The following is a 20,617-nucleotide window of genomic DNA, read 5'->3' as shown; positions in this document are numbered from 1 at the left end:
TAATGCTGTCATGTCAGCTGTATTTTATTTATTTATTTATTTATTTATTTTTATTTTTATTTTATTTTATTTTTTTTTTTTTGTCGTAGTCTTTTAAAATTTATTCCGCAATAGATAAATTACAGTTATTGCCACAAATCTTTGTCAGTTATTGTCACAAATCTTTGGTTGCAGACATTGAGAATTCAGACTTACACAAATTTCCTAACAAATAATTTCCTTTTAGTGCATATTGTCTGTGTCTGTCTGAAGCATTTTAGAGTTATCTATGTATTTGTAGTTGAATGCCAATTTGATGTTTCACACAGGTGTTTTTTTTCCCCCTATCTTTTCCAACACCTTTGGTCGCTATGGCCCACGTCTTTTGTCATATGAAATCAAGTCTGATGACCTGAGTGGCCAGCATGACCATCTTATCTTGTGCTATGATATAGCCCATTCAAGGTTAAAGTGAAAAATAAAGTTTAAAATCATAAGTATTAATTTCATCACATATATTACTACATATTTACATCATATATATATATGTGTGTGTATATATATATATATATATATATATATATACACACACACACACACGTTCATCATAAATTCATGCAAATTTCAAAAATTCATAGTAAAAGAAGTAATGCTTGGAAAAAATTTTGGGTTGCACAGATACGATCTGAGGGACATTGCCTTTTTTTCCATGTATAAAAAATATTATTCCTAAAGTAACCTAAAGAGAGTGCTCACATGTCATATTGAGATGTTATATGCAAATCGGGCAAATCCAAACAGATTATGAACTAGATTACAATAACATGACACTGTGCATTTATTTGATGAAAGTAAAAGATGTTCAACATGTCTACCAGCGCAAGGTATTAGGCTAGTGAGATATGTCACTATTCTTATTACAGCTGAATGTGGCATGTTGGCATCGATATCACCGAATGTCTGTCATTTTTCATTTATTCATTTATTCTTATTACAGCTGAATGTGGCATGTTGGCATCGATATCACCGAATGTCTGTCATTTTTCATTTATTCCAAAGTGGCTTGGGAGCCCCAATACACACGAGACTTTTAATTACAGAACTTAAATTAATTAATAAAATTACTTAAATACATTTTAAGTATCTCCACAACCAAAAAATCTGCCAAGATCAAGCCTGGTGTTCGCAGTGGCCACTTAAACTTACAAGCTTGACTCGGTCTTCAGCAAAAGTTTCCAGTAGGAAAGTCTTGACTTCATATGCAGCAGGTGATAACAGGTAATCCATGTCTTTCCTGCAATACAGGCATAATGTGGTCAACCAGATTCAAAACATACTGTTCAGCAGTGGCTGTACAGTTTTTCCAGCTTGATACAGAAAAGCGCTTTTCAAAAAAGTAAGAATTAAAGATGTGGTGAAACCACATCAGACAGTTACAAGAATAATGCAGTGCCTTGGTCAGGTAGTCGCAAAAGTTTGATGTTGCCCAGATGTGAATGTTTTGCGAATTGATGTCAGCATGCAGTGGAAAGTGGGCTTCATTCATCCACATGACATTCAGTAACCATCGTGGATCACGTTCATTCCATTTGCACCAGCAACTATGAAACAATTTCATACTTCATTTATATTTATAACCGGTAAAATGCTTGTATTTTGTATGGATACAGATTCAAGATTCCATGCAGAATACGTCGAATCAAAGATTTTGGAATTCTCATTATTCTCCGTGTTTCATAAGCACTGATACTTCCTGTTGATTTTGGCTATCAGTTCTTTCATGACACTTTGTAAAACATGGATTCGGTCCACATGCAATGAACGTCTGCCACTTTGTGGATGATCCTCCAAACTCCTCATTTCCTCAAAACGTTATACTAAATTCAGTATCCCATTCAATGAACTAGGGCTTTTTTGTGCCTTTTGCATGTGAATTCCTTTTTCCACGTGAAACATTTGCAATGCAATACTTGTAGGTTCACCATTCTTGTAGAAAAGTTTAATCACTAACCTTCAACCTAGCAATGATAGCGTGCTGCCAGCATCGAATGACCAATCCATTTGCAACTAGGTGTTTTGTTGCTAGTCTTATTTGTATAAAACTTATTGGTATTATGTATGAGTGCCTTCTTTCGGTTACTTTTGGAATAATGTTTTTATATGTGGGGGAAAAAAATCCAGTGTCCCTTTAATCATATTCACACAATTCGAAATTTTTTCTGAGCATTACTTCTTATATTATGAATTTTTGAAGTTTGAAGGAATTTATGATGAGCACTGTAATGCTGGTCAAAATTAAAGGATGATGAGAAAACATGCGCTCACAAAGTTAATGTTGCAACCAATGCTAAAATACATCTGAACACAAAATTGCACTTCCACGCATATGCTAGTGGCAGAAATATGCAAATTCGGTGATTGACAAATGTGATGGAGAATGGATGCGTGCTGGAATTTTAGTCTTTAGTGTTGTTTAAAGTGAATGTTGTTTCTGAGAGTGATCTGTATTCAATAGTTATGTCTCAAAGGCGTCATTTAAGTGAAGGTCAAAAGTGGCGATTCAATTTATAGAATCAAGAGAAGTCAACCACAGATGGAGGTCACCCAAGATATGAACATGAACTGTGATATCAAGTGTTTGGAGCTGATTTTTAATCACTGGATCAGTTGATACAAAACCAGTGGCTTGCGTCACACCCACTCGAGCTTCCAGAAGGGCCGTTTAAACTGGTGTCTCATCATATCAATGGAGCAAAGACAACTGGACCCAGAGCATTGTTTACTGTTGAGTCCAGATATAGTGTGAGCAGTTTTTCTAGATGTGTTTTTATTTGGAGAGTGAGAAAGACATAGAACATTGCCTTCACTTGTCCATGAAATATTCTATATTTCATGACTGCGGTTTAATAGTTTAGGTAGGAATTATGACAAATGGTTATACTGAGCTGCATATCTTTCAAGGAGGTTTTGTAACCACTTGGAGATATGTAGATGATGTATTGGAATCCCAAGTTAGACTGTTTAGGAGTGCTGTGTTGACACAGAGTTTTTGCTAATGGATGATAAAGCTCCACCTCATCGAACATATGTGGTGTCAGAATATCTGCAAACAGAAGCTATCACTCAAATGGATTGGCCACCTTACTCACTTGTCTTTAGCTTTAATGAGCATATGTGGAATGTTGAATTTCAGTGTGCCAAATTCCTTCCCAGATCCTCCAAGTGCTGAAAATTGCACTTTTAGGAGAGTGGCATGCAATTCCACAAGACCTGATCAACAAGTATATGAAATCAAGATGCATATCTGTCTAAGGTGACTATACACCATATAAAAGAAAAAATTGTCCAAAAGAGGTAACTTAATTTTTCCATCATTTTCCAATTTCCATAAATTTGGTTTAATTCCAATATTTTATGAATAGTCAACTGCCAAACATTGTAATTTACGTTAATTAACCCCTTCGCGCTGACTGTCACGTATACGTGCCAGCAACGAACGCACTTACCTACCGGCCGACACGCAGGCATGCCAGAGGATTGTTCCATTCTCTACCGACTGTCACGTATTTGTGCCAGTACTTTGGAACGTTTTTCAAACTATAATTTCTGCCATAAGATAGCACTGTATGTCCATATGGTTTCAGATACATGTAAATTAGACCTTCTACTCGAAATGAGAGAAGCATGACTCACATACACGTGTTTTTGATTTTATAAACAAACGGGGAAATAAATGTTTCCGAATGGCGTGATTTATGACGTCTCTTTAAATCGCACTTTATTCGCACGTGGTAGTTGTTTACTGTAAGTAGAGAAGTTTTATTTGTTCTAAAGCGTTGGGTATTTCAGTTTGCAGTTCAGTTTTTAGAAAATAATTAGATCTTGTTAGACGTGAATTCTTTGTTTTTATCGTTGCAATGTCGAAGCGTCGAAAATGTTTAACAGAGCATGAAATAGCAGAAATGATGCAAAATATTTCAGATATTGATTCTGAAATTCTGATATTGATTCTGAAAGATTAACTGAAAGACATTTTCCAAAACTTTGTTCAGAAGAGACTGATAAGAAAATGAGACGACGATGCTTCGTTTGTTCACATTCCCGGAAAAATCCTCCAAAACGGCAAATGAGTTATTATGAGTGCAAGGAATGTAACGCAGGACTGTGTGTAGATCCCTGTTTTCAAATTTTTCATACGAAAAGAGAATTTTAAGTAATATATTTAGTTTTCAGATATCTAATGTTAAAATTCATAAAATGGTGAGTAATTAAAATAAAATGTGTAAAATATGCAATTAAACAAGAAATAAGGTAATTAAAGTATATATATAAAAATATTTATAAAGCATAAGCCATTTAAATACTCTATAGAGCATTATTAGACAATGCGTTGATACTTCGGAAATTTCATGGATTTAGGCTTAGTAGCAAAAAAGCCCCCGGCCCTGGAGAGACGCTCGCGTAAGACACTGCCTGCCTCAGCGATAAGCGCGCATTTTCGCTACCCAGCTCGAAGGGGTTAATGCTTTTGTACAAATGTCTGTTAAAAAAGTTTAAGTATCAGTTACATTTTATTTCTGCCATTGTCCTTTAATTTTTATAGCTGTCACACACACACACATATATATTTACGTATGTGCCATTAATATATATATATATATATATATTTATGTATTATGGAACACCGAAGGAAGGTGAAATGTACAGTTAACTTTCTCTAGAAAAGTATTTGGTGAACATTAATGAAATTCTGGAAAGTCTGTCATCACACTGAGTGCTGCATACAGCAGACTTTTATGTAAATGCGAAAACATTCACTGTACTGTGCACTTACTTATTGGTATTATTAACATTAGACAACAGAGTTTATTAGTTTTTAGAAGCGCTTCATCTTCTATGTCAATCTTTTTGAAACATTGGAATTTTTGCCACTGATTCCCCTTAGTTTGTAAACTACTACGAACTCACTTCATAAGTTAGAAAGATTTTTAAAGAGATTTTTATACCTTGATTTAATACATGAAAATAAGTTATCTGGAAATAAGCATTTGAAACTGTGAAATTTTTAGAGGTCAACTAACTTGAGAAATTACAGCAATCTTACACTTTTGAATTTTACTTCCATATGATCAACTTATGTATCAATAATTTAATTGTAAAGACAGATACAGTGAATAATCAGAGAATATTTTCAATTTAGTAATTCTGAGTACTAGATAAAATTTTATGAAGTATTATTTCTAAAAATGGGTATACTAGACCCTCTAGTCCAATGACAACATCCCACTGCTAGATGTATACAGTACAAAGTCTGAGATCCGGATGTCAAATATCCAGAATGATCTAAAATCCGGACCTCGAAGCCAGCAACAACTTTTTCTTTTAAAGGAAATTTTTTGAATGCTTTTATGCATGTGCATTTGATTTTTTTCTCTCCATAATAAAGCATCTACAGTCCCGATTCTTAATTTCCCTTGAGCACTAAATAAAATACTTTGTTACTGAAGAAACAATCATTTGAGCATAAATTTGTGTAATGAGTAATTTGGTTCTCTAGCTGATTATCTACTTGGCATATATATCAAACCAAAACATTCTAGTATATAAAAACATCATTGATTTAACACCTACTAATATTTTATATCCCTGACGCCGACCTGGCAAATCATTATTCATTATATTTTGCTTTCATTACTGCATGTTTATCAACACATGACAACTTGAGTAATGACTCATGCAGCGATGCCTAAACAATTTTTTTATATTAGTTATTGAATAACAAAGTGTATGGTAACCTTTTATGTTGGCATTATGCTTGATGATGATTACAGATTTAAGCTTAAATGCGCTGAGAAATGTTGATGAGGAAAAATTTAACAAAACTTTCTTTCCATATGATAAAAATAGATTTTGTAAATGATACTCATAGGCCAAAAGATTACAAGTGCCAATGAAATAGGAATAACTGATTTGTTATTCACATAAACCCATAACTGGAGCTAGAGCTCATATGGCTGCACCAGGCGGCTGAATTTAGGGAAGGCAAAATTTTTGGAATTTAGAGAAGCACTGAGCAACAAATTTAAGGGATGGCAATTTTTTTAGAATTTAGGGAAAGCACTGTGACTCAAAACTTAGGGATGGCAAAAATTTAGAGCTTTGGGTGGTACTTGGTAGCAGAATTTAGGACCCGCAGAGATTGACTCAGGTGGTGAGATATCTGGCACTGTCCCTCTGTAAGCCTTAAGTGTATGTGGAAATTTATTTATTTAGGAATAGGATAAGCCCTAAGCATGTGCAAGAAATAGACGTTAGTATAATAAATAACTAAAATAATACAATTTAGGCATTGTCTCAGTGGGTGATAGAAGCAAGACAAAATTTAGCAGAACAACTTGTCTTTTGTCTCAAATCTCATGATATATAGCCAATAATGTATAGCGATATGCTATTAAGCTAGGCTAAAATTATACTTTACTTGATTCCAAGGAATTTCAGTTAATATAGCAGACTGTGCTGTTCCTTATCTTTCTGATTTGATCCAGCTTATTATTATTTTTTTCAGGCTATTTTTGTTGCAGCAGTTCTATAAAAATTAAAGTTTGACCCTTTGATTATGGTAAAAAGAGTTTCTAATTCTGGAGTTGCAGCAGGTTTCAGAAAGTGAAAGCATGCTTTGATGTCTATTAAACAAAAAGTGGAATTGCTACAAAAAATGGATAAAGGTATATGTGAGTGTACTCAAAATTACGTGAGGAGTATGGCATTGGAAAGTCAGTATTGACAAGGAAGTAATATAACATAAGGAAATGTATATGATATAGGAGAACAAAAAAAAGAAACATTTTGAATTTTTTATGGATTTCTATACCCTACTTGTGGTGGATAACAGAAAGATTATTTGTTATGCTAAAAGTGATGACTGAATGGGTCAGACAGCATCGCAGCGAGGACGTGCCATTGGCAGGTCCAATTCTAATGGTTCAAGCCAAAATATCTCATGAAGAAATGAACTTAAAAACTGAGTACACGTATTCGACAGGTTGGTTAACCAAATTTCAAAATCGCCGTGGTATAAAGCAATTAAAAATTTTGAGTAAAAAGCTTCAGCTGATATTGAAGCTGCTGAACTTATTTGCAGATGGATTCATATCTAGTTTCATATCTATTCATATCTAGATGAATATCTAGTTTTCTGGCAATAGGCACCAGAAAATACCTTGGCTGACTCTACAGAAAAGGCTTCTACTAGTATCAAAGATTCCAAATTGAGTCTAACAGTTTTAGAATGCTCAAGTGCTTTAGGAATGCACAAGCGTGAACTTTTTGCAATTGGAAAGAATACATGACCTCAAACATTTACAGGAATAAAGATTTTCATGTTATAATGTCGTGCAAGTAAAAAAACATGGATGACGCAAGAGTTAATGAATGATTGGTTTGAAAATCATTTCATACCCAAGGATTGGCAACATTTGAATTTGGTTTGTTTACCTGATGACTCAAAAATTGACCTGATTGTAGACAACTGTTTGGCTCATAGTTCACTTAAAGTTTTAGTGAAAGATAATGTATCTGTATTATTCTTTCCTCCAAAATGTACTTCCAATCATTCAGCCTATGGATATCAGAATAGTGCACATGATGAAATGCAGATATGAAATAGCATTTTTAAAATACATGTTAAGTTACTTGAATAATGGCAAGACTATTCAAGAATTTTTGAAATATTTTGGCATAAAATCTGCTGTGTGGAACATTGTAAGGTCGTGGGAGGATGTGTTTCCAGATGCTTTAAAAAATGTTTGGCATAATTTATGGCTAGCTACCATATTTTATAGAAGAAAGATAATGATAATAGCTGAAAATTTGAAGACTTTCAGATATTGCAAACCAAAGGTGAAATTTTCTAATTAATGGATTTTTGGAAAAAAATGTGGAAAAGCAGTAATAAAATGAAAATGACGTAAGAGAAGTTCTTCATTGTGACGACAATGCTCCAATCATCAATCAGTTAATGAATGGTAAAATCTGTAGTATGGTTCTAGATCCAGAAAATACTGCCAGAAAAAATGAAGAAAGTGACAGAGAGGTTATAGAAAAAGAGAAAAAAAATCAGTTGGCAAGTTAGTCAGAATTTTTGATACAGCAATTGCAGGACTTAAACAATGGAACTTTATGATTGAACAAGAAATTGTCTGTCTACAGAATTAACCCTTTCTGGCATGTTACCTTTTAAAGTTGGAATTTTGATTAAAAAAAAAAAAAGGTAGGCAGTCTAATTAGGCCTAGAGGAGTACACAAGTAAAATTTTGTGAAGATAGCACTTATCGTTTTAATTCTGTGGGTGTACCCAAAGTGGCACACTGGTTGAATAGAGCTTCGAAAAGAGTGCTGAAACAAGCATTGTTGTCAATTAACTGACCGATGAGATGTGAAGAAACAAAGAATACAGACGTACAATACAGGTGAATACAGATGTCGTAGATTATCGGTGAGCCCGGTCTGGGCACTTCTAGGGTTCGCCATTTGATTTAAGGCAAGATTTCAAGGTAAAACTTTAAAACTAATACAGAATAAGGAGATTAGCATACATCCAAAAAAATAACATAGAAATTTCTTTTCAAAAAAAAAAAAAAAAAAAAAAATCTGGAAGATTTCTTTGAAAAATGAGGGTCTTAAAAAGCTAAACATGGCTAAAACATATGGACTGGTTTATGTTGAGCTGCCATCTACTATAAATAAAGAAGGTTCAGAGTAACCTATAAATCCTTTTTCATTCAATTTTTCTGTGCATACAGAAGGAAATTTTTAGGTGTGTCCAGACCGGACACACTGTGGCGCAAAGGGTTAAAGAGTATAAGCCTAAAAAAATGAAGCAACTTAAACAACTTACCTTGAAAGAAATGTTTAATAAAGTGAAGAAATAAATATTAAGCTTTTTTTTTTTTTTTTTTTTTGGTAAATTTTGATGTCCTTTAGATCATAAACACTTCATTATTTCATAAATCACGATTTCATATTTTTAATTTTACAATTTCTGCATGCCATCTTACTAGATTTAAACTGATGATATAATATCTGGAATCGCCGAGGTCCCGGATATCAGACTTTGTTCTGTATATTGTATCTACAAATTATTCTTAGCTGGCCTTCATTTTTGAAACTGTTGGTCATAAAAATATACTTCAGCTCACAAGAATATTTTAGATGATGCAAATATTTATGTTTTGGTAATGTTAGATTAAAAAAGAAAGTCAATTTTGTGAAAATTACGAAATTTTGTTTTTCATACTTTCCTCGAGTTTTTATTTAGTCATATTTAGGAAATTGTCATATAAAAAAAAAAGAGACTTTTTTGACCGAGATATTTAATATTATAATTGGGACTTAATTCAGGGACTGTACAAATTAGAAGAACAAAATGCTTGCATTGGTACTTCTGGATCTAGGTAAAAATAAAATATCAGTTTAGGATTAGTTACTTATTAAAAATAAAATATCAGCTCAAGAGATGTTTTGAAATTTTTTATGTTACTGCATTAAGTGACAAGCATTTTTATGCATATTGGGAAAACTACTGATAAACATAATTTTTTTAATAAATCTTATTCATGAAATCTTGCAGAATTTGGTAGTTTAGAAATTGTTAATAGGCTTTAATATTGATAATCTTGGCAACTTGTAACCTTATGTGTATAAATTAAAAATATTTCTATTTTAATGTATTTAATATTGCACACTGATAAACTGCGAAAGAATATCACGGAATGCCAAAGGTTTAAAAAAAAGGGGGACCTGAAATGATTCTATTATTATTTATTAACTGACTCCTCAATACAAGTTGAAAATAACATCAAAACTCATAAAATTTGAAATTAAATATCTTGTTAAATTTTTGTCCTATGGAAACAATCCTTTTCTGTTTAATTTTGTTGATAGTGTAACATTTTGCTCAACATGTAAGTAAAGGGCCTGGAGGGATGTATAACACGTTATTTTTTTTAAAATTTAAAAATACAAACAAAAAAATAAAAGAGAGAATCTTTTACATAGTGCATACCATTTTCATTGCGTCCAATTATTAGAGCCTTAGGATTATCCACTCCAGAGGACTTTAGCTACATTGTTCCTGCAAATAGAATGCTACAGACAGCACATTTGCTATGTCTGTATTGTTCACGGAGAAAGCATACTTCATATGTGAGGGAGCCGGAGCCTTCTATCAGCATAATGCCCATATATGGACTTTGGAGAAACCTTATCGTACACAACTACGTGCAGCTCAAGAGCATTTTTTGGTCAATGTTTGGGCCGGCGTTTTTGGAGACTACCTCATTGGACCATAACTTCTGCCCAGTCCTTTGGACAGTAGGGCATATCTGATCTTGCAACAAGTCCTGCCCAAACTTTTTGTTGCAGCAGGTGTTCCTCCGTTGTTACGCCGCTTCATGCGGTACCAGCAAGATGGGGGGCTCTTCTACATTTCATGATTGACGTCTGACGACACCTTGACGTAACCTTTGGACAGCAGTGGATAGGTCATGGTGGTCGCGGTTCACTGGTCTGCAAAATCACATGACCTAACATGCATGGACTTCTTTTTCTGGAGTCGCATGAAAGGTTTGGTGTACTAGACGCCCGTTCCTTCAGTTGCAGACTACCTCATCACCCGGATATCTGTAGCTGTCGGGAGGATACATGACATGCCAGGAATCTTCCAGAACGTAAGAAATTCCATGCTGCACCACTGTCAGGCCTTCCAGATGATTTCTGGAATAATTTTGAATACCTGTTGCAATACAACCTTTCGGTAAAATTTTTTCTGTCCTATTAATGTGTTGCTGTTTCTGTTCTTTTTGTTCTCACAACTACGGCATTTGCGACTCTGCATTCCTATGTGATTGTGGAGTTGTCTCTGTTCCTCCTACACACCCTGCAACATTGTCAATCTGGTAGTGAATCACCCTGTATACTGATTTGTTAAGTTAAATGATTGTTTTGTATCTATGCTGTAAATTTGAATTTAACATATTTGTATGATTGTGAATCTGAACCATAATTTTTCTTAAGTGTATGTCTTTTGTTTAGTAGTTTTGTTTGGCATATATATCATTTGAAAATTAGTAACTACTAAAAATTCGATTCAAAAATTTTTATCTCATTTAATGTTTATTATTTTTTTAAGGAAATTACTGGTGAACTTCCCCCTGAAACTCCTTTTCAGCCAGGAGAAGCACAGCCTCAAGTTAGACGAAGGGTTGGAACTTCTTTTACCCTGAGTGATAAATTTATTTGTAGAGCCAAAAGCAAAGATGTAAGTTTACTGAATTCGTGAGTACTAAATAAATTTGAAGGTTGGTCAAGGAATTTTAAAAAGTCAAGAATTTTATTTTTAGTATTAGAGATGTCTATAATTCTACAAGTTTTTCTTTTATATTTTTACCACATTGTCCATCTTTGCCTTATTACAATATTAATCCATATATGGCAGCAACCATCCATTTATACATCATAAGATTTCATCTCTCAGTCTAGTTCAATGTATGAGGATACACTGTATGTTCATTATTGACAACACAGTCTGCTAACAATTATGCAGTTTGTGGATCATCTGTGTATGGTGGTGTCCATGCATGCTCGCACACTGTTTCAAAATATTCTAAGATTGCTAAAAATCGACATCAATCACTTTAAAATGTAACCTTTTTTTCGGTGGTTTCGGTTATAAAACAAATCTATGTGCTTTCGCAATCGAAATCTTTCAAATAGGAGCCGAAGTATTCCTAATCAACTAGTGTGCGAAGCATCAAACATCCATTTCGAGCTGCCGGTGGAAAGTCTATGGAAATTCAGAAGGCACGTCGTGTTTCACACCCGACGCTACCGCTATCTATCAATCAATCAAAATAGATTCCACACACTTCTCACCTGAACTCTGTCAAGAGTTCACATTAATCAGGGTTTGTAGTGGTCCTTACAAGTGCTTATAAGTCCTTATATTTGAAAATAAAATATAAAAGCCCTTATAGGTGCTTGCTTTTTCTCTAAAGCACTTATTTTTTTTTGCTTTTAGTGTTTTCTTTTTTTAACGAACGCACATTTTTTCCCTGTACCAAAGCCGAAACTAAATGAACAACTTTTCTTCCTTGAATGTCAGATGATGACATACTCCCAGAAATAACTTTTTGCCCCTTTCTCTGCTTTAACATAACCTTTGGTGCGTGCGAGTACAGACGGGTGCATGTTGTTCTATTGTTTAGAGAATTGTGAAAGCGGTAGAAAATTCCAGTACATTCTGTTTTCTTTTGCTCCCACCCAATATTACACACGTTTGAATTTCTATCAAGACTTTAATAATTTACATTCTCATTCTGCCTGGTCAATTCATATTTGCGTTTATTATGATCGGTATGCTTATGTTATGAGCATATGTATGAATATTTATAATAATATATTTGCAGTAACTGCTGAAGTATAGATAAACTTCGAAAATGGGTAAGTGTGTTTTAACACAGATTAGTTTTCTAAGGAATAATATTCGGAATGGCATAAATAAAGTAAAAATAATCTAATAGTCTTCCCCCCCCAATGCATTCTACAGTATGGAAGTTGGGGGTTCTCCCCATTTTCCGCAAAATCTCGACTATTGAAACCGTTACAGTTCGCAGCAAAGCAAGCAAAGGACTTTTTTTTTGGGGGGGTAGCTTTCCAACCTGGATTGAATAGGACTAAAAGTTCTGCGGTCTACCAACTCAAGCGAAGAATGATTCTATTCCAGAAATTTAACGCAGTCTGTTCAAAATTAGAATGAAAAACACCCCAGATTGGTAAATCTCTTTATTAATCAATATTAGTATGGCAGGGATATAGTGCGGAGCACGACGTGTCCTGCTCGACGATAAATATGCCGCATGGCTGCATGACGGTGAAAACCGGATGAAGCAAAGGTGTGTTTTACTTTATTTAGTTATTTATTTTCCGAATACTGGTAGTTGTTGATTCCGATTGTGTAATATCACGTGCGGAAGAATAAAGGTGCACATATTGCGCAATAACGTTTGCGATATTTTGCAGAGATAAAAGATTTTTACTGTGCTTGCAAAGCAGATTATTTTTCAGTTCGATTGGGCTATTTTTTGTATGATGCACATGTCGAAATGTCAAAAGCATTATTTAGCTGAAAAATCTAAAGAACGTCTGAAATCTACCCCCTTCCTCTGTTACCAGTTACGCTTGACTATCTGGAATTTTCATGTATTCGGCAATTTCCGAGTATGCCAGTTAGTTAAGTTTTTACTGTTAAAGGATGACTGCATGAAGCAATTTCCAGTCTTCTGTTTTCAGAAAAGTTCCTCCTTTTTTTACTTAAATTATTTTGCTTGCAATATCTGTTAAGGGAAAACTGTTATACAGTGAAAATTTAGAAAATGTTCAGAATTTTGATTTAAGTTAAATTATTTAAATATTAATATGGAAAAATAAATTGTATTTATTTTTAGGTGCCAAGCGAATATAATAAATATGGCTTATTATTATTTATTTTCTGTATTTTGAACTGAAATTTCATCATTAAATCTTGTAATATAATTTAGTTCTGCATAGTTTTTTTCTCTCTCATAGTAAACTAGTTCTGTAAATCGAACTATTATTTAAAATTAAAAAAAAAAAAAAAAAAAAAAAAAGAATGTAATTGTTTTCCGTAGTTGAGTAATGCTCATTATCTTTTAATAAATACTGAATTTCTCATATTTTAAATTACAATTCCAATTTTTCTTTTAAGGTTATGCAGTTGTGTATAATGTAATTAGACAGGTGCTTATTTTTTTTTCTTAAAATATGCTTGAAAAGTGCTTATAGGTGCTTATTTTTTTAACTAAAATGTGGCTATGAACCCTGTTAATCTAACAACAATAAATTTTTTTTCAATAAGTATTTTAACATATAATTATAAAACAATTAATAAGTATATTAAATGAATAGAAAATATATTCAGACTATAATCATTATACTAAGTTTTAAAAAAGGTATGTTAACATCAAATACAATTTGACACTACTTCAGTAAATCTAAACTATTCTTAATCTAATAATATGAAACTAAATTAGCAAAATAAACAATTACCATAAAACATATTCAATCTTATTCATATTATTAAACATTAAAAAAGTGTTTTTAAAGTTCTAAAAGATATAATAATTGAACTGGTCGTTTTATTATTGTTCCATCAGCAGTTTTTAGTTCACAGGAATGAACTTTGTTCTCACGACCACGAAAAATGTTTATCACTCTGCCACAGTTCCACAAAAGTTTGCACTTGTTGTTGCCTTTGATTAATACAAGATCATCATAAATGTTAAGATTTTTTAATTGATGAACCATCCGAAGATCCATCAAATACTGTTTTTTCCATTTAGTCCACAATTGTCTAACAAATAAATCTTGATAAATCTTTCTTTTGGTCAGAGAGGAATTGGTAGAGCCATCTTTAACAATATAGTTACAATAAGTTGATAGGTAATGCAGAATCTTTGTTTCCAAAAATCAAAAAAATTACTGGCTTCAGTGGCAACAGTTCCTTGTGGTCATTGTACACATATGTCAAAGGACAAGAATTTCAAAACAGCTTCCACTTGTGCTAAAACCGTTGACAATTCTTCAAACATTAGTAAAGCTTTACCGAGAATTTTTCTTAAGCACTCTTTCACTGATTTTACTAATCTCTCGTAGAAGCCTCCCCATCAAGCCCTTCGTTCTATTAAAAACTTCCAACTGATTCTTTCTTTCGACAGAAAATCTTGGAATTTCTCATTTGACAATAGTTTAAAGAAATTTTCGAGTTCCTTTTTTTTCTTTTTAAAAATTTTTTCATTGTCCGAATAAATTACTCGACAATTGCCTCTTCTAGATGTGTATCTTTTGAATGCCATCAAGAAACAATCTGAGATTCAGTACAAGTTCCAAATGTATGGCTCTAGTGATAGTGCAAGTAAATAATGTTACATAGGCTTTTTGACTTCCTTCGATGTTTTTTACGTAAATCGGTCCAGGGATATTGAAGCCAGACACGTAGAATGGTGGTGTCTCATTAATTCTATCTTCTGGAAGTTGAGAAGTGGTCTGGTCAGCAGACTTCAATGAATATCTTTTACAAATAAGACACTTGTTTATTATTTTCTTGATAAATTGGCGTTCTTTTGGGATCCAAAATCGACTTCGAATTTCAGCTAAAGTCGTTGCTACTCCTCCATGCATCATTTTAACATGTGCACTTTCTAATATCAAACTCGTTAGCCAGAAGTCTCTTGAAAGAATTGCCGGATATTTTTCATCATGTGACAAACTAGAATGTTCTAATCTTCCACCTGCTCTCAGTTTCCCATTCTAGTCTATAAATTGATTAAACAGATATAAAGATGATTTCTTTTCGACTTTATTCGCTTTTCTTCAGAGACTCAACTTCTTTGGGATAAAAGCGCTCTTGTTCAGATCGAATCCAATAATTTTCAGCATCTACTATTTCTTCGTTCGGTAACGGACCTGTCACATGGTTACTTTTCCTAATTTTACCAATAAATTGCTTCATCCAACCAGTTATTTTTAACAATTTTCCTAAATGACTATATTTTGAGATGTCTATAAGTCTTTTTTTCAGCTGCTGTGCACACAAATTCATAAATATTGTTTTTGCAGTATTCTAATTCTTCTTCAATGGCAGGTTTCTCTTCATTCTGGCGAGGCCACAACTCGGATGACATTCTAAAGCCATTCTGGTCCTTGAAACCAGATAGGATTGTGTTTCAACTCATGAAGTTTAGCTCCTCTCGAAGCCAAATCAGCAGGATTACATTTACCGGAGCAATAATGCCAATTTTCTGGGGATGTTAAATTTTGTATTTCCTGAATACGATTTTTAACGAAAAGGTTAAATTTCTTTGCACAGTCTTTTATCCAGAAAAGTGTGATTTTAGAATCAGTCCAGAAAAAACAAGAAAGTTGTAACTTCAAAACTTTAGTGATGCTAATGCCTAATTTGGCTGATAAAAGAGCTCCCATTAGATCCAACCTAGGTAAGGTGAGCAGTTTTAAAGGCACTACTGTAGTCTTTGAAGCAACAAAAACCGTAAATATTTGTTCATTGCTACAAATTATACGCAGATATGCTACTGTACCATACGCCTTTTTGCTAGCGTCAGAAAAACAGTGGAGCTCAATCTTTTCCACATCACTACTACCGAGTGCAGAAAAATAATATCGGGGAATACCGATTTTGTCTAAATTGGAAACTTCTTTGCACCAGGTTTTCCATGCAGAACATAAATTTTCTGGTAGTTCATCATCCCAGTCTAAAGCAAGTGTCCAAATTTGTTGCAATATGATTTTGACTCTAAGTACAAATGGTGATAGTAGACCTACAGGATCAAAAATTTGTCCTATTGCTTGTAGGACAAAACGTTTTAGTATTAACTTCTTTTGATACAAATGTTATCAAATTTTTTACATCAAAGTAAATTATGTCACCTTGGTTGTCCCAAGCGACTCCTAACACTTTCAATGGAGGATTTCTAGCTTCCGAAATATGGCTAGATTCAGTATCTTCTTTAATCCATAATTCGTGCAGTTCTTGAGAATTGGTGCGCCAATTATGTAGAATCATACTAGCGTCTCTAAAAATGCTAATGCATTCTAAACTGGTATTGAAAGCAAGTTGAACGTTTTGGTGTCCTCCAATGATGTCATCTACATAAATGTGATCATTTAGAAATTTGCAAGTGGCAGGGTAGGTTTTCTCATATTGTTTCAAATGGTGTTTAATGGTTGCAGCCAGTAAAAACGGACTGCTCTTTACTGCAAATAACACATGAGTGAACCGATAAGTTATGAAATTTTGTGGATCATCAAATGGTGTAAAATTTTTGTAAACAGAAAACGCATTACATCTCTGTCTTTCTCATCTACTTCTATCTGAAGAAAAGCCTGCTTTATATCACTTGTAAATGCTACAAGATGAAGCCTGAAGGCTAATAGAAGTTCAAAAATGTCAGGATACAAATTTGGACCAATATGCAAGCAGTCATTCAACGAAATTTCACCAGGTCCATGTGAAGATGCGTCGAATACAATATGTATTTACTAGTAGTTCAATCATTGCGAACGATTTCTTTTCTTTGCGAGGCAAATAAAATGTGATTTGAGATCCACTATCAACAATGTCTGGAACAACTAGTTCAATGATGTTTTGTTGTAAATAATCTTGCAGAATAGTTTGGTACGAATAAAAAAGTTTGGGGTTATTCCTAAAACCGCTTTATAAGTTTCTCAAATCGTTTCAGCGCAATCGCTTTATTATCATGTAACTCATATTTTCTATTAGACTTACATGGCAGCCTAACCCTTGTAACGAGAATTTTTGTATAAAATTTCCAATTCGAATTTTTCCATTATAGTATTGTCTAATGGGTTGGATGATTTATTTTCAGGGTTTATACCTAAACTTTGAAGCTCCCAAAATTTCTGTATCTAATCAGATATTATATCTTCCTCAACTATGGTATTAAAGGCTGTGGAATTAAACGTTGTACCTTTAGTGTAACCCAACAGAGACCAACCGGATAACGTTTCAGCAGCTACTAAATGTTTGTCTAAACGCTTAAGTTTCCCAGTCACTATATCATAATAATGATCAGTTCCTATCAAAAGAGTATTTTTTTCTTTGGAATCCCAAGAGTCTGTGAGTTGTAAACCTTCTGTTTGCTTAAAATGTGTCTATTACGATTAAGAGGTGGCAAATCAGAACTTGAAATTTGTTCAGTCACGAGAGCTTCTAATTCAATTTTCAAATTCGGTGTTTCCTTGTTCTGTAATTTGATCTTAACAATGTCAAATGTTTTTCTAATTGGTATTTTATTTCCAAACGTAAATACCGAAAGAGTCTATGTTCGTATAATAGGAGGCTTCAATTTATCCGCGATTTCTTTTTTCAGGAAGAAATGCATACTACCTGAGTCCAGTTGAGCTCTAATGAAAACCGACTGCGTAGTTGTTTGAAGTGTTACGCAACATGTTTGAAGGGAAATAGTTTTAATATTGCTGTAAGAGAGTGCTGAAAGAACATGCGAATCTTCTATACTTTTATTTTTTTTTTTCATTTAGTTCTTTCTCAGGGCGAAAGCATATTGAACGGTTATGTCGACCTTTGCACTTGGAGCAGACGAGCTTCGACAGTGCTTTATGGGGTGGTTTGATTTCAGGCAAAGGTAACATTGAGAATGTTTACGTAATAAATTTCTCTTCTCATCAACTGTCAGTGATTCACAGTCTTCAGTAACATGTTTGGATGTATTACAAAACAGACAGCAATTAGTATTTTTGTTTTCTTTAAGGGGTGCCAAGAGCTGGTAAGTGGAATGAACATACTCCTCTTCCCACCCTTCTCTTTATAAACACAGGAAGTGCTTTCTGATTTATGAGTGGAGAGCAAAAGATGGCTTCTCTCCCGACTTTCCAATTCTAAACGAACAAACTGCAATAATTCGTCAACATTAAAAAAGGATGACGAATCCGTTTTACGATTAAATTCTAAGGTTATATCAGATGGCAGAGTTTTCATTAGGGCTGGAATCAACATATAACTGTATTTATCTGGTGTGACTTCTAATGATTTCGAGCTGCATATTTGAGTTTCTGTAGTGTCACCAATTTTGAGAAGTTTTAAAGTTTTTCTGGATTTGGTTACTGGGGTAAGATTCAGGAGTTTTTGCATGTGTGAGTTTATAATATTTTTCCTGCCGAACCTGTTTAAGTATTTCGATAACTTCATTGTAATTTTGTTCCGAAATACAAAAGCCTTCTATCGCGATTGCAACGTTGCCGCATAAGTACGATTTTAAATAATTAAATTTTTCGATCTTTGTTAAAGATTCATTATCGTGGATTGCTACTTTGAAAGAGTTCCAAAAACTTGTTCACTGGGTATAATCTCCATAGAATTTAGCGATGGTTAATTTTGGCAGACGGGTACATTTACTGCTTTCGATTTTAGAATTAGTTTCGTTAAGAAAGTTTTCATTATCTGAATTTGTTACTTTATTTAATTCTATCAATTTTTTATTTGCTCTGAATTGCCATAACTGAATTTTCTCTTCGTATTCAATACAAGATAGAATTTCTGTTTCAAACTCTTCCGCCTCTGATTTCAGGTCACGCTCTATCTGAGCATCTAATTCACTCAGAGTTTTCGATTTCATGATTAATTGGTCTAAACATTTTTCTAATGTACTTGTGTCAATTTCTTCTTTATTCAATTCCGATTCGATTTTTTTTAGAATCTTGGACACGGTGGTCCTGATAACTTTTCTTTTCGATTTTAATTTAACAACAGACTCTTCTGCCGTTGTTGCTCTACAAATTAGAAAATTTAGTCTTACCTTGTTCTGTCTGTGCTGAATCCAATTTTCGGCGTTATGCACCAGCTGTTTCAAAATATTCTAAGATTGCTAAAAATCGACATCAATCACTTTAAAATGTAACCTGTAATATGTACAATATTTACAGATCATCAATCATAGCATTCGGTGGTTCGGTTATAAAACAAATCTATGTACTTTTGCAATCGAAATCTTTCAAATAGGAACTGAAGTATTCCTAATCAACTAGTGTGCGAAGCATCTAACATCCATTTCGAGCTGGTAACCATAGCTTTTGTTGAAACTATTAGACTTCATTGAAAAGGGATTTGAATACAATGAAAAATAGTACTTCAAAAAATATGCAGTGGAATTCAACAAATGTTTAAATGCTCTCAAAATCAACATAAAACAATGAATTTTTTTAAGATATAAACACATACAATGTGCATGGAAATTTATTATTTGTTTTTCTGTGTTGTTAAAAGCAATCTGAATTTCATTCATTCAGTTGGTTCTCCAGTAAAAAAACCAAAAACTACAGTATTCCCAAAGTCTGAAAAATAACGTAAAGGAAAAATTATTTACACAATTTTTGGTTGATGAGTTGTTTGTGACATCCCTTCCTTACCTTCCGATTTATAGTGCAAATAGCATAAATCAAACTACAATATACTTAGTCCAATTGTAGAAAATAATAATAATTTAATTATGACACAAAGGTTTTTTAAATTGTTCTACCACATTTTGTTTTAACTATGTTATCAGGAATTTTAAGGTTTAATGTCTTTACTAGCATGAATATTCAATAGCTTTTTTGTTTAGATGAAAAGAAGCTTTCGTTTTCCATCCTTTTCAAAGGATACAATCATTGCATAGGACAGATGAGTTTACTTAGAGCTGTTTTTACCTTTGCAAATCTTAACACAATTATCTTGACTCTGGAACAGTTCAATAATTCTCTCCCAGTGTCCAGTCCATTTTAAGTAATCAAACAAAGCAGGCAATCCACCTAAGTAATCAAAATAAAGCAAACATATATACCACCATCTTAATGATCAGAAAGTAAAGATATAGGACACATGAAATAGTCTGTATCCTCTTGTCGAAGGGGTTTCATCATCAGTCTCATTCGACCTTCTTCATCGGTGAAAATGCAAACAGTCTTTAACTCTGCTTTTTATAGATTCTTGCTGAAAGATTCTTTCTGAACAATTGACAATTTTTGCAGT

At 33.4% G+C, this 20,617-nt stretch overlaps 1 protein-coding gene across 4 annotated transcripts in view; it reads left to right on the top strand.

Annotated features, from left to right (window-relative positions):
• Nucleotides 1-20,617, top strand: part of LOC118181300 (uncharacterized) — a 243,838-nt gene that overhangs the window by 191,626 nt on the left and 31,595 nt on the right. For all 4 annotated transcript variants that reach the window (XM_035350406.2, XM_085817136.1, XM_085817135.1 and 1 more), the window contains exon 16: nt 11,168-11,296. In XM_035350406.2, the coding sequence (XP_035206297.2) occupies nt 11,168-11,296 (129 nt within the window). The remainder of the gene's footprint in view (nt 1-11,167; nt 11,297-20,617) is intronic.

This window comes from Stegodyphus dumicola, chromosome 5 (genome assembly GCF_044657685.1).
Source record: "Stegodyphus dumicola isolate Sdum_Otavi_A_Nest chromosome 5, ASM4465768v1".
Lineage (NCBI taxonomy): Eukaryota > Metazoa > Arthropoda > Arachnida > Araneae > Eresidae > Stegodyphus > Stegodyphus dumicola.
The sequence above is the reverse complement of the archived record's forward strand: the minus strand, read 5'-3'. Positions and strand labels throughout refer to the sequence as shown.